Source organism: Lissotriton vulgaris, chromosome 3_2, assembly GCF_964263255.1.
Source record: "Lissotriton vulgaris chromosome 3_2, aLisVul1.2, whole genome shotgun sequence".
NCBI lineage: Eukaryota > Metazoa > Chordata > Amphibia > Caudata > Salamandridae > Lissotriton > Lissotriton vulgaris.
Genome location: NC_141690.1, coordinates 289,146,304 through 289,166,854, shown reverse-complemented (window position 1 = coordinate 289,166,854; position 20,551 = coordinate 289,146,304). Strand labels below are relative to the sequence as shown.

The following is a 20,551-nucleotide window of genomic DNA, read 5'->3' as shown; positions in this document are numbered from 1 at the left end:
TTCGAGAACGTATTCTATAAACCTCGAGACTAGGCAACACCATAATACTGAACACTCTGCAAGTGGCGCCTGCTAAGCGCCAACGCTGCACTTTGGTGGAGTCTTTTTCATCTCTGAGACCCCAATATCAACATGAATATGGCAATCACTCTACAGGGGCAGATTCACGGCAATGACTACTTTTATGTGCCTACATACCCGCATAGATCCCGACATAAGATGAATGGATTATAACACTGTTGGTGCATACTGGTGGCGCGAGATCCTCAGCACATAGAGGAAACAGCCCACTAATGTAACACCCAGACACTGGGTGCTCCCTGACAATTTTGAGAAAACATATCTTTGTCTTCCCTCTAGCCATTAAACCCCTATTGGCTCTCTCCCTTGATGTCACACCTACCGGGTACTGTTGACACCTGTACTCCTTGACCTGTAGGTGAGTATCTAAGGAACCCCTAGAGATAGACATATTAGATACCTTGAATAAGACTGCTGCTATCATGTTTTTAAATTCTTTTTTAGTTTCTAATTTTAATTTTGTGATAGAGGTGACATGTAATAAAAGTGAATATAGTGGATACTTACTGGTCACTGCTCACAGAATGTCACAGGCACAGAATCACTCCTCTGCACGTAATCACAGTGTGCACACGGTCAAGAATGGGTAACTGTTGTCCTTGTATTTTGATAACTCTTCCCTTTTGTCTCCACTAGGCAAGGGCGGTTACAATCAGGTAGTACAACAGTAATAGTAAATTTGATGTTTATAGGTTGACACTTTTAGGTCTTTCCTTGTGATAGATGTATATAAGGTCCTGAAGAATCGCAGCATAATTGCAGAAGCGAGAAACATGTTGACCCCACTGAACGTTGTGTAGTCCTAGATCGTGATACAGAACCTAACCTCTGACGATCATAGGCCACCCACTGATTTTATCTATAGTACGGGAACCACCAGAATAAATTGCTCTCCGGTATCCCTTGCTATATTTTAACTCACCCACCTACACTATTCACTCCTTACTTGGCCCCTCACTTGCACTTCACCCATAGGCTGTTCGAAAAAAGATCTCCGATAAAGAGCCCCTCCTAGAGGTGAGCCCGTTGGACATTGCACCGCCTGTCCAACGAGGAGCAACGGCCAATGATGAAGCATGACACTTGCAAGAGTGTGTGAGGCCATTCATTCCAACTAATGGGATGCCCAGGGTAGCACTCCACTGAGCACTACCCATCTTCTTCCATCCTTGACCTTCTTACCTTTACTTTTGACTCTTCCCGCAGGAACAACTGAGTCCCCTTTTTTGTCAATCAGCCTTTGGGAGGGTGTCACGCCCAACTGCCGCCTTGTACATATTTGACCTGAATGTGCTGCATTAAAGTCTGTGGCTATTGAAATCCTTTCGTTTTTATGAAGCGCTGACTGGGCAGTGATTGATTGGGCGCTGTCGGTTGTGTACCTGCGGCTGGGGTTCGAGTGCCCACCCATCAGTGATGTCATGAGTGATGTAATGTATGACATCATAAGCAGTACATGGCGCAAGTTATAGTTAGTTCAATAAACCATAACTCGTGAATGTCGGGGGCATTCAGTTTAAAAACCGTTTTAAAATGGTCGTTTTTTTCTCATTTCAGCCCCTAAATATAACTTAACTTTAACTCTCGTTTTTTTCCCCTTCGATTAAAAAAAAGTGTGTGTGTTTACATACACATATTAAGATAACTAAATGTGGTTTTGCATGCTTGCCAACTTGAACAATCTCAATGGGAGGAGGGGGCGGGGCCTTGAAAGGGGCGGGGCCTCATGCAGAGAAGTACCTACCAGACACTTTTGAACCTCACCCCGCCCTGCCGCCAAGTCCCCTCCTCCCAAAAAAAGAACAAGCATTTGCAATGCAATAGGTCTTACATTCGCGAAAGTTTAAGCTATTGGCATTGTAAGTGACAAGGATTTTTAGTTATGTGTTTTGCGAAACAACACATATATAAAAGGCATTGTCATTTTTAAAGCCCATATCTCACAAATGCGCCCCTTTCTTTAGACACTGCTCGCCGTATTCAGGTTACAGAGAGCAGTGCCTAAAGAAAGGGGCGTGGCCGCCATTAAAGAAAAAAAACACTGCATGTGGCGCTTTTGCACAAAAAGAAACATTTCTTTGTGTGCGTAAGGTCCTGTACTCGTGCATCTATATTGTGAAAGTTCTAGGCGCCTCTACCCAGAGTGCGTAAGGGCCTGTACTCATGCATCTATATTGGGAAAGTTCTAGGCGCCTCTACCCAGAGTGCGTAAGGGCCTGTACTCATGCATCTATATTGGGAAAGTTCTAGGCGCCTCTACCCAGTGTGCGTAAGAGCCTGTACTCATGCATCTATATTGGGAAAGTTCTAGGCGCCTCTACCCAGAGTGCGTAAGGGCCTGTACTCCTGCATCTATATTGGGAAAGTTCTAGGCGCCTCTACCCAGAGTGTGCGTAAGGGCCTGTACTCATGCATCTATATTGGGAAAGTGCTAGGCGCCTCTACCCAGAGTGCGTAAGGGCCTGTACTCATGCATCTATATTGGGAAAGTTCTAGGCGCCTCTACCCACAGTGTGCGTAAAAGCCTGTACTCATGCATCTATATTGTGAAAGTTCTAGGCGCCTCTACCCCGAGTGTGCGTAAAGCCTGTATCTATATTGTGAAAGTTCTAGGCGCCTCTACCCAGTGTGCGTAAGGCCTGTACTCATGCATCTATATTGGGAAAGTTCTAGGCGCCTCTACCCAGAGTGCGTAAGGGCCTGTACTCATGCATCTATATTGGGAAAGTTCTAGGCGCCTCTACCCAGAGTGTGCGTAAGAGCCTGTACTCGTGCATCTATGTTGTGAAAGTTCTAGGCGCCTCTACCCAGTGTGCGTAAGGGCCTGTACTCATGCATCTATATTGTGAAAGTTCTAGGCGCCTCTACCCAGTGTGCGTAAGAGCCTGTACTCATGCATCTATATTGTGAAAGGTCTAGGCGCCTCTACCCAGTGTGCGTAAGAGCCTGTACTCATGCATCTATATTGTGAAAGTTCTAGGCGCCTCTACCCAGTGTGCGTAAGAGCCTGTACTCATGCATCTATATTGTGAAAGTTCTAGGCACCTCTACCCTGAGTGTGCATAAGCCTGTACTCATGTGTGTTGTTTGTTCTCCTTGCAGAGGTAGAGCAGCGGGTACAGAGGTTCTCCGCTAAGGGTGTCTCCAACTACAGCGTCTTCCTGGTGGACAACGCCTCGCGAACGCTCTACGTCGGCGCCAAGGATGCCATTGTAGCGCTGTCTGTAGACTCCGTGGCGCTTGAAAAGAAGACGGTGAGTGTGCGCGCAGGTGGTGTCCTGGTCGGCCTGGGCTGGTGGTGAGATGAAATGGGGGATATTGGGGTCAGTGTGACCCAGGGAGACCTCGGGGTGCGCAGGGTGTACCCCTGAGTAGTGTGAGTTCATTGTGGGGTTTCACACTCAGCCGGTGCCCTAGGAAGGAGCATGAGACTGACGGGGTGCCACGTAGGAGTAGGGAGTGAGGGCCAGAGAGTAGGGAGTGAGGGCCAGAGAGTAGGGAGTGAGGGCCAAGAGAGTAGGGAGTGAGGGCCAAGAGAGTAGGGAGTGAGGGCCAAGAGAGTAGGGAGTGAGGGCCAAGAGAGTAGGGAGTGAGGGCCAAGAGAGTAGGGAGTGAGGGCCAAGAGAGTAGGGAGTGAGGGCCAAGAGAGTAGGGAGTGAGGGCCAGGAGAGTAGGGAGTGAGGGCCAGGAGAGTAGGGAGTGAGGGCCAAGAGAGTAGGGAGTGAGGGCCAAGAGAGTAGGGAGTGAGGGCCAAGAGAGTAGGGAGTGAGGGCCAAGAGAGTAGGGAGTGAGGGCCAAGAGAGTAGGGAGTGAGGGCCAAGAGAGTAGGGAGTGAGGGCCAAGAGAGTAGGGAGTGAGGGCCAAGAGAGCAGGGAGTGAGGGCCAACCAAGAGAGCAGGGAGTGAGGGCCAACCAAGAGAGCAGGGAGTGAGGGCCAACCAAGAGAGCAGGGAGTGAGGGCCAACCAAGAGAGCAGGGAGTGAGGGCCAACCAAGAGAGCAGGGAGTGAGGGCCAACCAAGAGAGCAGGGAGTGAGGGCCAACCAAGAGAGCAGGGAGTGAGGGCCAACCAAGAGAGCAGGGAGTGAGGGCCAACCAAGAGAGCAGGGAGTGAGGGCCAACCAAGAGAGCAGGGAGTGAGGGCCAGCAGGGAGTGAGGGCCAACCAAGAGAGCAGGGAGTGAGGGCCAACCAAGAGAGCAGGGAGTGAGGGCCAACCAAGAGAGCAGGGAGTGAGGGCCAACCAAGAGAGCAGGGAGTGAGGGCCAACCAAGAGAGCAGGGAGTGAGGGCCAACCAAAAGAGCAGGGAGTGAGGGCCAACCAAGAGAGCAGGGAGTGAGGGCCAACCAAGAGACAACCAAGAGAGCAGGGAGTGAGGGCCAACCAAGAGAGCAGGGAGTGAGGACCAGAGAGCAGGGAGTGAGGACCAGAGAGTAGGGAGTGAGGTGAGGGCCAAGAGAGTAGGGAGTGAGGGCCAAGAGAGTAGGGAGTGAGGGCCAACCAAGAGAGCAGGGAGTGAGGGCCAACCAAGAGAGCAGGGAGTGAGGGCCAACCAAGAGAGCAGGGAGTGAGGGCCAACCAAGAGAGCAGGGAGTGAGGGCCAACCAAGAGAGCAGGGAGTGAGGGCCAACCAAGAGAGCAGGGAGTGAGGGCCAACCAAGAGAGCAGGGAGTGAGGGCCAACCAAGAGAGCAGGGAGTGAGGGCCAACCAAGAGAGCAGGGAGTGAGGGCCAGAGAGAGCGCAGGGAGTGAGGGCCAGAGAGAGCGCAGGGAGTGAGGGCCAGAGAGAGCGCAGGGAGTGAGGGCCAGAGAGAGCGCAGGGAGTGAGGGCCAGAGAGAGCGCAGGGAGTGAGGGCCAGAGAGAGCGCAGGGAGTGAGGGCCAGCCAAGAGAGTAGGGAGTGAGGACCGGCCAAGAGAGTAGGGAGTGAGGGCCAGGGAGAGCAGGGAGTGAGGACCAACCAATAGAGCAGGGAGTGAGGACCGGCCAAGAGAGCAGGGAGTGAGGGCCAAGAGAGCAGGGACTGAGGGTCAGGAGCAGCTGCCTGCAGTGTGTGAAGGTGGGAACTAGTTCTGGGGACAGTGCTTTGAGTTGTATTCTTGTTAGTCTTTTAATTGCAGCTGGGCCTCGTGCTCCGAATATAAAAGGGTTTTGTTGCTTTCCCTATGGACACAGAGCCTCTGTGGCAGGGGCTAAACCTGAACTGGGTACATGATGTTTATACTTAAAGCAACGTTTCCCCCCCATGGCCTGTAGGCGCTGCAGCTCAAACCCTGAAAGATGTAGAGTGAGAGCTGATGGGATCTGGCGACAGAGGGTTGGACTGTCGCTCTTAGATCTTCCAAAGACTGTTGCATTATTGGGGCGAGGACTGAACGGGGGCAGTAGTGAGGCGGAGAGGTGCATGGCGGCGGGCTGGCGTGCAGTCTGAGGAGACAGTAGGTCTGACGCTACAGACACAGCCATTATATTTTAATGTATTGCTGATAGACGTTTCAGCAGTGTGTCTGCAGTTGTGGCCTTCTTCAGGGTGAAATCATGCTACTTCGCTTTAAATCCTAATTATTTGGGATTGCAAACAAATAGGACTAATGGCTTTGGAGATGGCTCTCGGGGTCTCTTTGGGCTCCGGAAAGCTGAGTGAAAGCTCGACGCCAGTGGGAACAGAGACTTTAGACTTGCCATGCTGGGAGCGTTGAGAATACCCTGATATATAGATATATATTGCCTGTATGCTGTGTTAAGTTAGCATGAGCTTTTTAGGAGTTTAAACGCCATTTTACCTTTCTGCTGTTTCTGCACACAACACATATCTGCTGCTTTAGCTTTGAGCCTGGTAGAATGTTTTTGATTCATACGTGAATAATATGTTGTTACTCTGATATCAGCCTTGCTTGGCGAGCTGTGTCTGTACAGTGAGCGCAGAAACCTTCAAGGATATCTCAACACAGTAGTTGCTGTGAGCACTGATCTTCGCACGTCCCTAGACATAACATACATGCAGCTGCAGCCAAGTTCTGGCTTTAGGCGCGTTTTATATTGCTTTGCACAAGAGCATACGAACACACTTGATGGTGCTTCGCATGCAGAGAGGTGGTGGAAGATGATGTGATCCCTTACCACTAGGATCTTGAGTTATGGGGCCGCCCTGCTAAAACCCAAAGAGAGCTTCTTAGATATAATATAATATACTAGCTAGGGAGGGTGAGAATTAGGTTTTGTTAAACCCTATTAGTTGTAGCATAATACCATGCTTGCACCATTTGTGTTCTATGGACTAGTGACTATGTTGAATACTTTGTTTCTTATAATATGTTTGCTTGTATTAGCTAAGATACTGCGCTTGAGAGCACGGCATTAGTGAATAAACATTTCAAACGTGCACGTGTCCTCTTTTACTCCTTTTCTGGATTGAAATGATTGTATAACGAAAGAGTGTTCATGTGTTCCACGTTACCTGAGGTGTACTAAGTCCATGTTCTGGTTTGTCTAAGCATTGGGAGTTTGTGATAACCAATGAGACACTGATTGCTAGTCTGGTAGGGGATTTTTGGGTACTAAGGTGAGTTTTGGCACACCCTAATTCACTGAGGTTCCAAGCCTCTATGCACAGTTCTGTCTGAGCACGGAATCCCTGCGACAACCCAGTCATGATTTAGTGACAAAGGACCTTGATTTCCAAGCCGGTGTGCTGCGATGGGGGGGGGGGGGAGAGCAAAGACCACTAAACATAGTCCAGTAACGTGAGTAAGTTACTACCGCAACTCACAAGGAGATCGGAAGAGCCTGTTGCTGGTGAGAAGATTTTGTGAGTTGGCGCCATCTCTATGGTCCACTGGGGCCGTCGCCATGATGCGCTGGGGCCGTCGCCATGATGCGCTGGGGCCGTCGCCATGATGCGCTGGGGCCGTCGCCATGATGCGCTGGGGCCGTCGCCATGGTGCGCTGGGGCCGTCGCCATGGTGCGCTGGGGCCGTCGCCATGGTGCGCTGGGGCCGTCGCCATGGTGCGCTAGGGCCGTCGCCATGGTGCGCTAGGGCCGTCGCCATGGTGCGCTAGGGCCGTCGCCATGGTGCGCTAGGGCCGTCGCCATGGTGCGCTAGGGCCGTCGCCATGGTGCGCTAGGGCCGTCGCCATGGTGCACTAGGGCCGTCGCCATGGTGCACTAGGGCCGTCGCCATGGTGCACTAGGGCCGTCGCCATGGTGCACTAGGGCCGTCGCCTTCGTGCACTGGGTCAGTCGCCTTCGTGCACTGGGGCCGTCGCCTTCGTGCACTGTGGCCGTCGCCATGATGCACTGGGGCCGTCGCCATGGTGGACTGGGGCCGTCGCCATGGTGGACTGGGGCCGTCGCCATGGTGGACTGGGGCCGTCGCCATGATGCACTGCTGCCGCTACCATAATGCTCTGGCGCCGTCATGCACTGGCGCTATTGCCATAATACACTAGTCATGGATCATTTTGGCATAGTTAATTTGTATTGATTGGTCCCTGGTTGTAGGGGTTTTCCACTGCACCCTACAGAGGAGTACTACAGCGATCAGCGAGTCTGTAGTTGTTCCACACTGTTGTCTGATTCAGTCTCTTTGTGCTGACTTTGCCCTGAAGAAGGTTGGTGTTGCAGATACACTTTGGCCGAAACACACACCACCAATACCAGGGACATGAGCACAGTATTTGCTGAGTCTGCCGCACAGCACCCTGGTCTGCCACCACGAGGGTGGAGTTCAGGATGAGACACTTCCTAACAGCTAGGGCGCTCGACCTCGGACCTGGGAAACTGGGTTCAAGTCTCGGTAATGACTCTAAAACATCCTGTTATTCTGGGCAAATCACTTAATCTTCCTGTGCCTAACAAAAAATGAATGTGTGTCCTTGTGTAACGCAACTGGTGCTATGTAAAGTGCTCTGATACCCGATTTGGATTCGGGTCAAGTTCGAGCTATATAAAACTCTGCTAAAAAAAAAAAAAAAAAGATATTGTAGTAAATTGCACTAATGTCTACTCTTTTGCAGATCCCATGGGAGGTGACGAAGGATAGTTCGAAGTCTTGTGAATCGAAGGGGAAGAAACCGGTAGGTGGTCTCGTCTTTTTTCATCAGCACTACCCTCATGCCCTCACCCGCCCCCCATGTTCTATCACCCTCCACACCTCCCTCATCTGACCTGCTCTCTTGTCTTTCTTTTTATAGCTTTAAAAACATGCCTCTACCCCCTCTTCTCTTGTCCTGCCCCATCACCTTTGGTGCTGCCCCCAAACCCTACTCGTGTCCCCTCATCTCTTGCCCTGCCCCAAACTTAGGTCCTGCCCCATCGCTGCTTTTCCTTCCTCTCCCTTACTCCTGCCCCTTCATCTCCCAAGCTGCTTGGTCTTTCCTTGTTCTTCCCCTTTTTTAGGTCTCGTCTGAATCTGGCGCGTGCGCCAGCTCAAGCTAGACCTTTAGTAAGGGCTCCAAAAAATGCTACCACTGTGGCCTACAGCTTGCGTGCATGTGCGGGGGCGGGCACTTCCGTCATGGCTCATTAAGTGCATCATGTGCTGGCACCCTTCCAGCCCGCGATCGCGATCACTTTCACTATGACGGCCGCGTCACGCGCGCACGCACACAACTCCTGGGCTTGTTCATTTTCCCTTTGAAGACTATAGTCAGCTCTGTGGCTGTGTTGAAGTAAGCATTTTCTTTTTTTTCTTTATTTCTCTTTTATGTGATTGCACTTCTGTTTCCCTGTCCTGCAGAGCCGGTGGGGTTTGTTTTCAATGTAGCGCAGGACTGTTGGCCTCTCCATTTATGTCCTACAACTGCAGTGGGTGTTGCTGTTCGCTCCAAGGCACCAAGGATAATTTTGCTTAATAGACCTTTCTCGTCCAACACTCTTGACATTTGTAGCACAATTTTTGCTGTTTCGTATGTCAAGTCTTCATTTTCAGTTTTCATTTTTTTTTTAAAATGCCAAACCAATGTCTTCAATTCTAATGCATTTGTTGTGTGCTGTCACTTCCCACCATCTTGAATGATTCAAATGAAGTTACTGTTGACATGCAAGGAGGCCGCTTATATTGCTTGCTTTTTCAGCGCTGAAATTGCATTTGACAGTTCTCAAATTAGAACTTTAGAATTTTTTCAACATGGTTTCCTGTTTTTTTGGTTTGTTTTATGCAAGACTGTGACAGCTATTACGTTCTATTATAACGGAACAAAGCAGACCGGCTGAGAAAGACTTATCTTTTTGTTTGCAAGCATTTCAAAATATATTTCGAGTAATGCATTTTTGTATTTTTATCATAATATGAAAGGCACAAAGGAAACCGGTAAATGAAAGATTTATTCTTTTGTATCCGCAGCTGGGAATTTTATGGAAATAAATATCTTGCAGTAATCCATTCTTGTCAGAGGCATAACAAAGTGGATTTCTATTCAGACAGTGGACATGGTTGTTTTGCATACCTCCTTCCTCAACCTCTCTACCGCTCTCTCTCTACCGCTCTCTACCTCTATATCTATATCTATGTCTACCTCTACACACCTCTCTACCCCTCTCTCTACACACCCCTCTCTCTCTCTTTACACACCTCCCCCTCTCTCTCCCCCCGCTCTCTCTCTCCCTCTAAGTGGCATCCGGAGCCTGATAGCATGGCTTGTCCTGTAAAAAAAAAAACATTGGCATAGCCAATAGGTCTCGCCTTTACGGCTTTATAAATGTTTAACCATGCAATAGTTAATGTTGTTGCACCAAGGATATTGTGCTGCATAACTAAATACTTATAAGGTCCCAAAACAAGACCTATTGGCTATGCCAATGCTTGTTCTTATCGCCCCTACTCCTGCCCCCTCTTCTCATGCTTTGTCCACTCCTCTCTCATTCTACCCACTCACCTCTCGTTCTACCCACTCACCTCTCGTTCTACCCACTGACCTCTCGTTCTACCCACTGACCTCTCGTTCTACCCACTGACCTCTCGTTCTACCCACTGACCTCTCGTTCTACCCACTGACCTCTCGTTCTACCCACTGACCTCTCGTTCTACCCACTGACCTCTCGTTCTACCCACTGACCTCTCGTTCTACCCACTGACCTCTCGTTCTACCCACTGACCTCTCGTTCTACCCACTGACCTCTCGTTCTACCTACTCACCTCTCGTTCTACCCACTCACTTCTCGTTCTACCCACTCACTTCTCGTTCTACCCACTCATTTCTCGTTCTACCCACTCATTTCTCGTTCTACCCACTCATTTCTCGTTCTACCCACTCATTTCTCGTTCTACCCACTCATTTCTCGTTCTACCCACTCATTTCTCGTTCTACCCACTCATTTCTCGTTCTACCCCTCACTTCTCGTTCTACCCACTCATTTCTCGTTCTACCCACTCATTTCTCGTTCTACCCACTCATTTCTCGTTCTACCCACTCATTTCTCGTTCTACCCACTCATTTCTCGTTCTACCCACTCATTTCTCGTTCTACCCACTCATTTCTCGTTCTACCCACTCATTTCTCGTTCTACCCACTCTTCTCTCGTTCTACCCACTCTTCTCTCGTTCTACCCACTCTTCTCTCGTTCTACCCACTCTTCTCTCGTTCTACCCACTCTTCTCTCGTTCTACCCACTCTTCTCTCGTTCTACCCACTCATGTCTCGTCCAGCTCTTTCATCTCATGTTCTGCCCACTCACCTGATGCAATACAAAAGGGGATGATGGACGGAGCGTTTGAGCAAATCAAACACTCACCCTCAGTCAACTGATCTGGGTTTAATCCATCACCATTCTTTGGCTCACTCAGCCACCCTAGTTCAGACATGGCCATATGCAAATCAGTCTGACCCTGTGCCTCATGGGGACAGTCCAGCCCGAACTGCCAAGCCATGTCTTCCCTGGACCGGAAACAAGCATCCTGGGACCGGTTTCGGATTCATAATCCTCATCAGCCAGGCTATCTTGAATCCAGTGGCCAAGTGAGCAAGGGACTCACGTCTGAGCATACCCTGCCAACTTAGGGCAAACAAAGCGATACAAAAGGGGATGATGGACAGAGCGCCTGAGCAAATCAAACACTCACCCTCAGTCAACTGATCTGGGTTTAATCCATCACCATTCTTTAGCTCACTCAGCCACCCCAGTTCAGACATGGCCATCACCTGATGCAGCTAGGGTGCCCCTGAAGGGAAGCAGAGCTACGGAGGTGAATCTTACTACCCCTTTCGGAGGGATTTACACATGCCCCTACCCTTACCTCTCCCTATGCATACCTCCGCCAATGCTGACGCCTACCCATACCTGCCCCAGCACATACTGCTGCTATGCTTACACCAACCCTTACCTGCCACTAAACCTACTTGCTTCTAGTTCCCTTTTACCTGTTTATCTCCTGTTTCATTTCAGACTCTGTCCTGCAGCTCTGTTGGAGGGTGTGCTCTCCGGCCCCCTCATCTGGTGGAGAGTTACTTTCTCTCTTTACCTGTTGGAGGGTTCCTCTGTCTCTTTACCTGTTGGAGGGTTCCTGTCTCTCTTTACCTGTTGGAGGGGTCCTGTCTCTCTTTACCTGTTGGAGGGTTTCTGTCTCTCTTTACCTGTTGGCGGGTTCCTGTCTCTCTTTACCTATTGGAGGGTTCCTGTCTCTCTCTACCTGTTGGAGGGGTCCCGTCTCTCTCTACCTGTTGGAGGGGTCCCGTCTCTCTTTACCTGGTGGAGGATGTGCTTTCCAGCCCCCTCATCTGATGGAGGGCTCCTGTCTCTCTTCACCTGTTGGAGGGTTCCTGTCTCTCTTTTCCTGTTGGAGGGTTCCTGTCTCTCTTTACCTATTAGAGGGTTCCTGTCTCTCTCTACCTGTTGGAGGGTTCCTGTATCTCTCTACCTGTAGGAGGGTTCCTGTCTCTCTTTACCTATTAGAGGGTTCCTGTCTCTCTCTACCTGTTGGAGGGGTCCCGTCTCTCTTTACCTGGTGGAGGGTGTGCTCTCCGGCCCCCTTTTCTGGTGGATGGCTCCTGACTCTCTTTACCTGTTGGAGGGTTCCTGTCTCTTTACCTGTTGGAGGGTTCCTGTCTCTTTACCTATTAGAGGGTTCCTGTATCTCTCTACCTGTAGGAGGGTTCATGTCTCTCTCTACCTGTTGGAGGGTTCCTGTCTCTATTTACCTGTTGGAGGGTTCCTGTCTCCCTCTACCTGTTGGAGGGTTCCTGTCTCTCTCTACCTGTTGGAGGGTTCCTGTCTCTCTCTACCTGTTGGAGGGTTCCTGTCTCTCTCTACCTGTTGGAGGGTTCCTGTCTCTCTCTACCTGTTGGAGGGTTCCTGTCTCTCTTCACCTGTTGGAGGGTTCCTGTCTCTCTCTACCTGTTGGAGGGTTCCTGTCTCTCTCTACCTGTTGGCGGGTTCCTGTCTCTCTTTACCTGTAGGAGGGTTCCTGTCTCTCTCTACCTGTTGGAGGGTTCCTGTCTCTATTTACCTGTTGGAGGGTTCCTGTCTCTATTTACCTGTTGGAGGGTTCCTGTCTCTCTCTACCTGTTGGAGGGTTCCTGTCTCTCTCTACCTGTTGGAGGGTTCCTGTCTCTCTCTACCTGTTGGAGGGTTCCTGTCTCTTTCCCTGTAGGAGGGTTCCTGTCTCTCTTTACCTGTAGGAGGGTTCCTGTCTCTCTTTACCTGTTGGAGGGTTCCTGTCTCTCTCTACCTGTTGGAGGGTTCCTGTCTCTCTCTACCTGTTGGAGGGTTCCTGTCTCTCTCTACCTGTTGGAGGGTTCCTGTCTCTCTTTACCTGTAGGAGGGTTCCTGTCTCTCTTTACCTGTAGGAGGGTTCCTGTCTCTCTCTACCTGTTGGAGGGTTCCTGTCTCTCTCTACCTGTTGGAGGGTTCCTGTCTCTCTCTACCTGTTGGAGGGTTCCTGTCTCTCTCTACCTGTTGGAGGGTTCCTGTCTCTCTCTACCTGTTGGAGGGTTCCTGTCTTTCTTTACCTGGTGGAGGGTTCCTGTCTTTCTTTACTTGTTGGAGGGTTCCTGTCTTTCTTTACCTGTTGGAGGGTTCCTGTCTCTCTCTACCTGTTGGAGGGTTCCTGTCTCTCTCTACCTGTTGGAGGGTTCCTGTCTTTCTTTACCTGTTGGAGGGTTCCTGTCTCTCTTTACCTGTTGCACCTCTAGAACAGTGGTATGGAGTCCAGCTTTGATTGATGGGATCCTTTGTTTTTATAATGCTGTCAGCTGACCAGCATGAGCACTGGTCTCTCCATTTATAGGCCTGTAGGCTCTGTCACCCCTCACCTGGAAGGGTGTGTCTGCAATTCCCCTCCTCTGAACGGGGTGTGTGGGCTGCTTGACCCCCTCATCTGAAGGGGTGTGTTGGCTGCATGCCCCCCCCCCATCTGAAGGGGGGGTGTGGCCTGCTCCCCCCTCATCTGAAGGAGTTGTGTGGCCTGCTCCCCCTCATCTGAAGGGGGTGTGTGGCCTGCTCCCCCTCATCTGAAGGGGTGTGTGGCCTGCTCCCTCATCTGGAGGGTGTGTGGCCTGCTCCCCCTCATCTGAGGGGGTGTGTGGCCTGCTCCCCCTCATCTGAGGGGGTGTGTGGCCTGCTCCCTCATCTGAGGGGGTGTGTGGCCTGCTCCCTCATCTGAAGGGGTGTGTGGCCTGCTCCCCCTCGTCTGGAGGGGTGTGTGGCCTGCTCCCTCTCATCTGGAGGGTGTGTGGCCTGCTCCCCCTCATCTGAAGGGGGTGTGTGGCCTGCTCCCCCTCATCTGAAGGGGGTGTGTGGCCTGCTCTCGCTCATCTGGAGGGGTGTGTGGCCTGCTCCCTCATCTGAAGGGGGTGTGTGGCCTGCTCCCTCATCTGAAGGGGGTGTGTGGCCTGCTCCCTCTCATCTGGAGGGTGTGTGGCCTGCTCCCCCTCATCTGAAGGGGGTGTGTGGCCTGCTCCCTCATCTGAAGGGGGTGTGTGGCCTGCTCCCTCATCTGAAGGGGGTGTGTGGCCTGATCCCCCTCATCTGAAGGGGGTGTGTGGCCTGCTCCCCCTCATCTGAAGGGGGTGTGTGGCCTGCTCCCTCATCTGAAGGGGGTGTGTGGCCTGCTCCCCCTCATCTGAAGGGGGTGTGTGGCCTGCTCCCTCATCTGGAGGGTGTGTGGCCTGCTCACTCATCTGGAGGGTATGTGGCCTGCTCCCTCATCTGGAGGGTGTGTGGCCTGCTCCCTCATCTGGAGGGGTGTGTGGCCTGCTCCCCCTCATCTGAAGGGGGTGTGTGGCCTGCTCCCCCCTCATTTGGAGGGGTGTGTGGCCTGCTCCCCCTTATCTGAAGGGGGTGTGTGGCCCGCTCCCCCTCATCTGAAGGGGGTGTGTGGCCTGCTCCCCCTCATCTGGAGGGGGTGTGTGGCCTGCTCCCCCTCATCTGAAGGGGGTGTGTGGCCTGCTCCCCCTCATCTGAAGGGGGTGTGTGGCCTGCTCCCCCTCATCTGAAGGGGGTGTGTGGCCTGCTCCCCCTCGTCGGGAGGGGTGTGTGGCCTGCTACCTCTCATCTGGAGGGTGTGTGGCCTGCTACCTCTCATCTGGAGGGTGTGTGGCCTGCTCCCTCATCTGAAGGGGGTGTGGCCTGCTCCCCCTCATCTGGAGGGGTGTGTGGCCTGCTCCCTCTCATCTGGAGGGTGTGTGGCCTGCTCCCCCTCATCTGAAGGGGGTGTGTGGCCTGCTCCCTCATCTGAAGGGGGTGTGTGGCCTGCTCCCCCTCATCTGAAGGGGGTGTGTGGCCTGCTCCCTCATCTGGAGGGTGTGTGGCCTGCTCACTCATCTGGAGGGTGTGTGGCCTGCTCCCTCATCTGGAGGGTGTGTGGCCTGCTCCCTCATCTGGAGGGTGTGTGGCCTGCTCCCTCATCTGAAGGGGGTGTGTGGCCTGCTCCCTCATCTGAAGGGGGTGTGTGGCCTGCTCTCGCTCATCTGGAGGGGTGTGTGTGCCCTCCTGCTCCCCCTCATCTGGAGGGGTGTGGCCTGCTCCCCCTCATCTGAAGGGGGTGTGTGGCCTGCTCCCCCTCATCTGAAGGGGGTGTGTGGCCTGCTCCCCCTCATCTGAAGGGGGTGTGTGGCCTGCTCCCCTTCGTCGGGAGGGGTGTGTGGCCTGCTACCTCTCATCTGGAGGGTGTGTGGCCTGCTACCTCTCATCTGGAGGGTGTGTGGCCTGCTCCCCCTCATCTGGAGGGGTGTGTGGGCGGCTCCACTCCCCCTCATCTGAAGGGGTGTGTGGGCGGCTCTACTCCCTCTCATCTGGAGGGGTGTGGCCTGCTCCCCCTCATCTGATGGGGGTGTGTGGCCTGCTCCCCCTCATCTGAAGGGGGTGTGTGGCCTGCTCCCCCTCATCTGAAGGGGGTGTGTGGCCTGCTCCCCCTCGTCTGAAGGGGGTGTGTGGCCTGCTCCCCCTCGTCTGAAGGGGGTGTGTGGCCTGCTCCCCCCTCATCTGAAGGGGGTGTGTGGCCTGCTCCCCCCTCATCTGAAGGGGGTGTGTGGCCTGCTCCCCCTCATCTGAAGGGGGTGTGTGGCCTGCTCCCCTCATCTGAAGGGGGTGTGTGGCCTGCTCCCCCTCATCTGAAGGGGGTGTGTGGCCTGCTCCCCCTCATCTGGAGGAATGTGGCCTGCTCCCCCTCATCTGGAGGGGTGTGTGGGCGGCTCCACTCCCCCTCATCTGGAGGGGTGTGTGGGCGGCTCCACTCCCTCTCATCTGGAGGGGTGTGTGGGCGGCTCCACTCCCTCTCATCTGGAGGGGTGTGTGGGCGGCTCCACTCCCTCTCATCTGGAGGGGTGTGTGGGCGGCTCCACTCCCCCTCATCTGAAGGGGTGTGTGGGCGGCTCTACTCCCTCTCATCTGGAGGGGTGTGTGTGCTCTCCTGCTCCCCTCATGCATGCCCCATTCTTCCTCACTTTGGGTGTGCAGGCTGCAGTGCCCCGGACTCTCACCAGTTATCTCCTCCTTTTTGTTGGTGGTGGCTGCTGTTTCTCTGCCTTCTTGCTGTGTTTCCTTACATATGTGAGACTCACTTTGCACATGTTGTGTTTTGCCCCATTTCAGGCCGAGTGTCACAACTATATCCGGATCCTGGAATTGGTGAACCGCACTCATCTGTACACCTGTGGGACCTACGCCTTCGACCCTATGTGCGGCTACATTGTAAGTATGACAGGGGCATGACTGGCATCGTTCAGCGTATCATATGTCGACATATATGTGGATGTACGGGTTCAATCTCAGCGTGGCTACATTCTAAATATGACCGTCTTGCTTATGACCCTCCTACCTGACGGGCATCTTTCAGCGTATCGTATGTCAACCTATATGTGGATGTACGCGTTCGACCCTCAGTGCGGCCACATTGCAAGTATGACCGGGTTGCCTGACTGGTTTCTTTCAGCGTATCGTGTGTTGTGTATATTGGGGACGTAAGCCTTCTACCCTCCATTTGGCTACATTGTTAGTATGATCCTGTTTGCTAATGAGCATTTGTCAACATATCATGTACCGGAGTACGTGGGATACATGTCTTCGATCCCTGGTGCTGCTCTTTAGGATATACAACTTTGAGCCCTGGTGCGGCTCTTTAGGATATACAACTTCGATCCCTGGTGCGGCTCTTTAGGATATACGACTTGGATCCCTGGTGTGTCTCTTTGGGATATATGACTTTGATCCTTGGTGTGGCTCTTTGGGATATACGACTTTGATCCGTGGTGCGGCTCTTTGGGATATATGACTTTGATCCTTGGTGTGGCTTTTTGGGATATACGACTTTGATCCGTGGTGCGGCTCTTTGGGATATACAACTTCGATCCCTTGTGCGGCTCTTTGGGATAAACTACTTTGATCCCTTGTGCGGCTCTTTGGGATAAACGACTTTGATCCCTGGTGCGGCTCTTTGGGATATACGACTTCGATCCCTGGTGTGGCTCTTATATTCAGGAAAGTACTTGTTTACTTCTAGCGTGCCATAAGAGTGTGTATTCTTTCCCGCTGTCTCCTGTGCGCTGCTCCCACTTCACCCACCCACCCAGCGCTCCTGGGATTGCTCTCCCCCATCACACACCCACCCCCTGCTCTCCTGCGGTTGCTCTCCCCCCATAACACACTCACCCTGAGCTCCTGTGGTTGCTCTCCACCCCTTCACACACCCTATGCTGCTATTGTTGCTCTACCCCCCTCACACACCCACCCTGAACTCCTGGGGTTGCTCTCCCCCCTCAGACACCCATCATCGCTATCCCTTTCGCTCAGTATCCCGCTCTGTGATGTTGTTTTTTTTTTTTTAAACAAAAAACTCCCTACCACCTATGTTGCTCCCTCACTCCCTTTATAAATATAATTTGACACTTATTTTTGTAAGGCCCGGCCGCTGTGGTTCACTGCTGGCTCTCTCTTTTCTTAAAACACAGTTTTGTGTGCCTCTTAAGCTAATTATTGTTGGAGTCACCAATACAAGCATGTCTGCCATCTTGGAATGGTAAATAAACTTTTTTTTAAATGCCGCGTCTTTATGACTTATGCATGTGTGTTCCAGTGTTCATGTATAGGGCGTGGCGGTGTGAGGACACATGCACTCGAGTGGTCGCCAGTTGGTAGTTCTAGTTAGGACCTAGTTTCCATAGGAAGAGCATTTTGTGTTTTGCTTATAACTTTGGGGTTGTTTGATGAATCTTCATGACATTTTCAAACCGAATTCTTTGTTCAAATCAGCTCCTATGTTGAAATTTTGGGGGTGATTCATCAAGGAGGGGCTGAAAAAAAAGGCGGGTCCCAAAACGTGTTTTCTCCATGTCAATTTCCATAGGAAACTTTAGACAAGCCTACAGCTCGAACCAGTGAACGGAATTACCCCCAAATTTGGCAGGGAGAAGGGTCTTGGTCTAGAAAGCACGCTTTTGTTTATTTGGTGTAAATTCGTTCAGTAGTTTTGGAGTGTGGAGCGGGGGTTAGGGCGGGCCGGAATAACAGGCGTGGAGGCCGTATGAAGTGCGCTATGATTAGCGAGAATTTTATTGGTTACACAGAAATTGAGTTCAGGAGGTACGGGTGTCCGAGTGGAAGTCCAGGTGGGGGTGTAGGGATGAGGTTCCGGGAAGATGTCGTCGGGATGTAGGGATGAGGCTCCGGGAAGATGTCGTCGGGATGTCCGCCGCTGGGCTGAGGTCGTCTCTCCGTGGTGTAGGAAACGGTGAGCCCCTCGGAGGTAAAAAGAATGAAACAGGGCGATTAGTCCAGAGGACAACAAATGTCGTAACACAGTCACCAGCACCGGGAAGTGAGAGGGGAGGAAGGGGTCGTGAGGGAGGGTGGTACGGCAGAGGGAAGGGAGAGGCCGGGTAACGGGAAGAGAGTGTGACCGGGAGGGGGGGGAAACAGTGCGCAATTCTATACAGTGTCGGTGCACGTTAATACAGTGAGGGTGGTTCGGGAGACTATTTACGCTATGTACACTGCTACAAGGGGAAACACGGAGAAATGGTAACAAGGTACTCACGTGCCCCGCCGTAACTCTCCTCCGAGTTACGGCCGCTCTCCAGCCACCTCCTGAGGACGCCACAAGTCCTCACACCAAACGTCTTCTTAGTCTTCTTCTTTTCCGCTCTTCGTTCCTTCTCTGTTTTCCGCTTCTGGTTCTCCACGTTCTGCTAACTCCTGCCACGAGTCCGCTGCTGGGAACCCCGAGTCCTCCGAGTAGCCGGCTTTTCTACTCTCCAGCCGGGGTCCGGTAGAACGACTTCCGGGGTCCGGTGTGGTCGCTTCCGGTCCTTCACTACCCTTCACACTTCCGGGGTCACGAAAGGTTGTTTCCAGTCCGCCATGTACCGGTGTTACCGATGGTGCCTGTGGGGAGACAGAGAGAGGAGTAGTTCCGAAGGCATGAGAGTCTGTATTGGTCCGTTGCCCCCTCGAGGTAAGGGTTAACCCTTCACATGGAGAAATATCGAAATCTACAGATATCGATATTTGGGAATTCTGCCATCTGATTGGCTGAAGCGTAACGAGCACGAGCTTGCTGCTTATTGGCTGTGAGCGGTGCGAGCGGTTGCAACTAGGAAGTGTTGTCCGATTCTGTTGAAGCGAGTAAGGGGGAAAAAAGGGCAAAAACAGTAAGAGAGGAGGGTAGGAGCGCTGTGAGCTTTGTAGGGTGGTTAGGGTGTGCTATAGAGGGAGTGTGAAGCAAAGTATTTACCCTTACCGGTGGGAAAGTGGTGTTTTGCCCAGAGTGAGGTGAGGTGCTGATGAACACTGGGATGAAAGCGTGCGCCTAAACCGTGAGCTGAGTGCTATAAACTGGTGTGCTGTGGACGCTGTAGCATACTGGCCGAAGCCAAGTACCAGTGGGAAAGTGCTGTTTTGCCTCGAGTGAGATGGTGCTGAGGTGAGGTACCGGTAAACTCTGGGATGAAACTGTGCGCCTAAACGGTGAGCTGAGTGCTGGAAACTGATGTGCTCTGGGCGCTGTAGCATACTGGCCGCTGTAGCATCGCTGTGCAGGTGGTGTTAGTATGCATTTAGACTATAGCTGGAGTGGGAAGGAAACTCCTCACTGGTTCCGGTCTGAAGACTCTGGATGAACCTGTGAGTCTAAGTTGTGAGGTGATTGCTGTAAAGTGATATGCTGGGGGCGCTGTAGGATACTGGCCGTTGTAGCATACCTGTGTAAGTAGTGTTAGTATGCGTTTATACTATACAGGGAGTGGGAAGCAAACTACTCACCCCTACCGGTCTGAAGACTCAAATGCAGTGTTTTAGCAAGCAGGAATAAAGAAATAAACGTGAAGAATATTATGCAGAATGTTGCAATGCCACAGAAGAGAAATGGTGAAATGAGATGTGTCTAAGAAAGTGGCTGTGTGTAATAAAGCAATGGAGTTTGAAAGTTATATAGAAAGTGTCTTTATTTAAGTGCTATAAATGGACCCACTGGTGCAAGAGCTAGGGCATCGAACTGATGCAAACTTGAACCCCTTCTGCTGTATTCAAACGTAAGCTCCTGCATCAGTGAATTCCACATCACATGTTACCGTTCCATGTGACATCAACAATACCTATTAGACTTCAATGACTCTAAATGTTATAATAGAAATAAAGGTAGGATACGATTACCACATGTATCCTTTAAGGAAACAAACAAAAAAAATTGTAAAATGTAATTATCAAACTTCTTAGGTAACCTGGTAATCCGATTATTTCGAACACAAATTTACCAACAGTAGAAGAGTCAGCAATCTCTTGTACAGTAGATTCAATCTGGTGCGTGTGAGCATTGGTGATAGTTCTACCCACATCGGAACTTTGAGGAACACAAACATTGCGCTTCTGAGAAGCACATTCGGTACCTTTGTACCATGCATTATTGTCTTCAGCTGTTTCAAAAAAACATTCTTGTGCAGAGAGCTAAGGCATCGAGCTGAGGCAAACTCCAACGGCTTCTGCTGTATTCAAACCGAAGCTCCTGCATCAGTGAATTCCACATTACACATTACATGTTACAGTTC

General features: G+C 51.7%; 1 protein-coding gene across 1 annotated transcript in view; it reads left to right on the top strand.

Moving 5' to 3' along the window:
- The window catches only part of SEMA4F (ssemaphorin 4F), a 160,398-nt gene that overhangs the window by 81,880 nt on the left and 57,967 nt on the right, over window positions 1-20,551 (top strand). Inside the window, exons 2-4 of the mRNA XM_086964482.1 lie at window positions 3,184-3,335; window positions 8,096-8,155; window positions 16,107-16,205. Coding sequence (XP_086820608.1) covers window positions 3,184-3,335; window positions 8,096-8,155; window positions 16,107-16,205 — 311 coding nt within the window. The remainder of the gene's footprint in view (window positions 1-3,183; window positions 3,336-8,095; window positions 8,156-16,106; window positions 16,206-20,551) is intronic.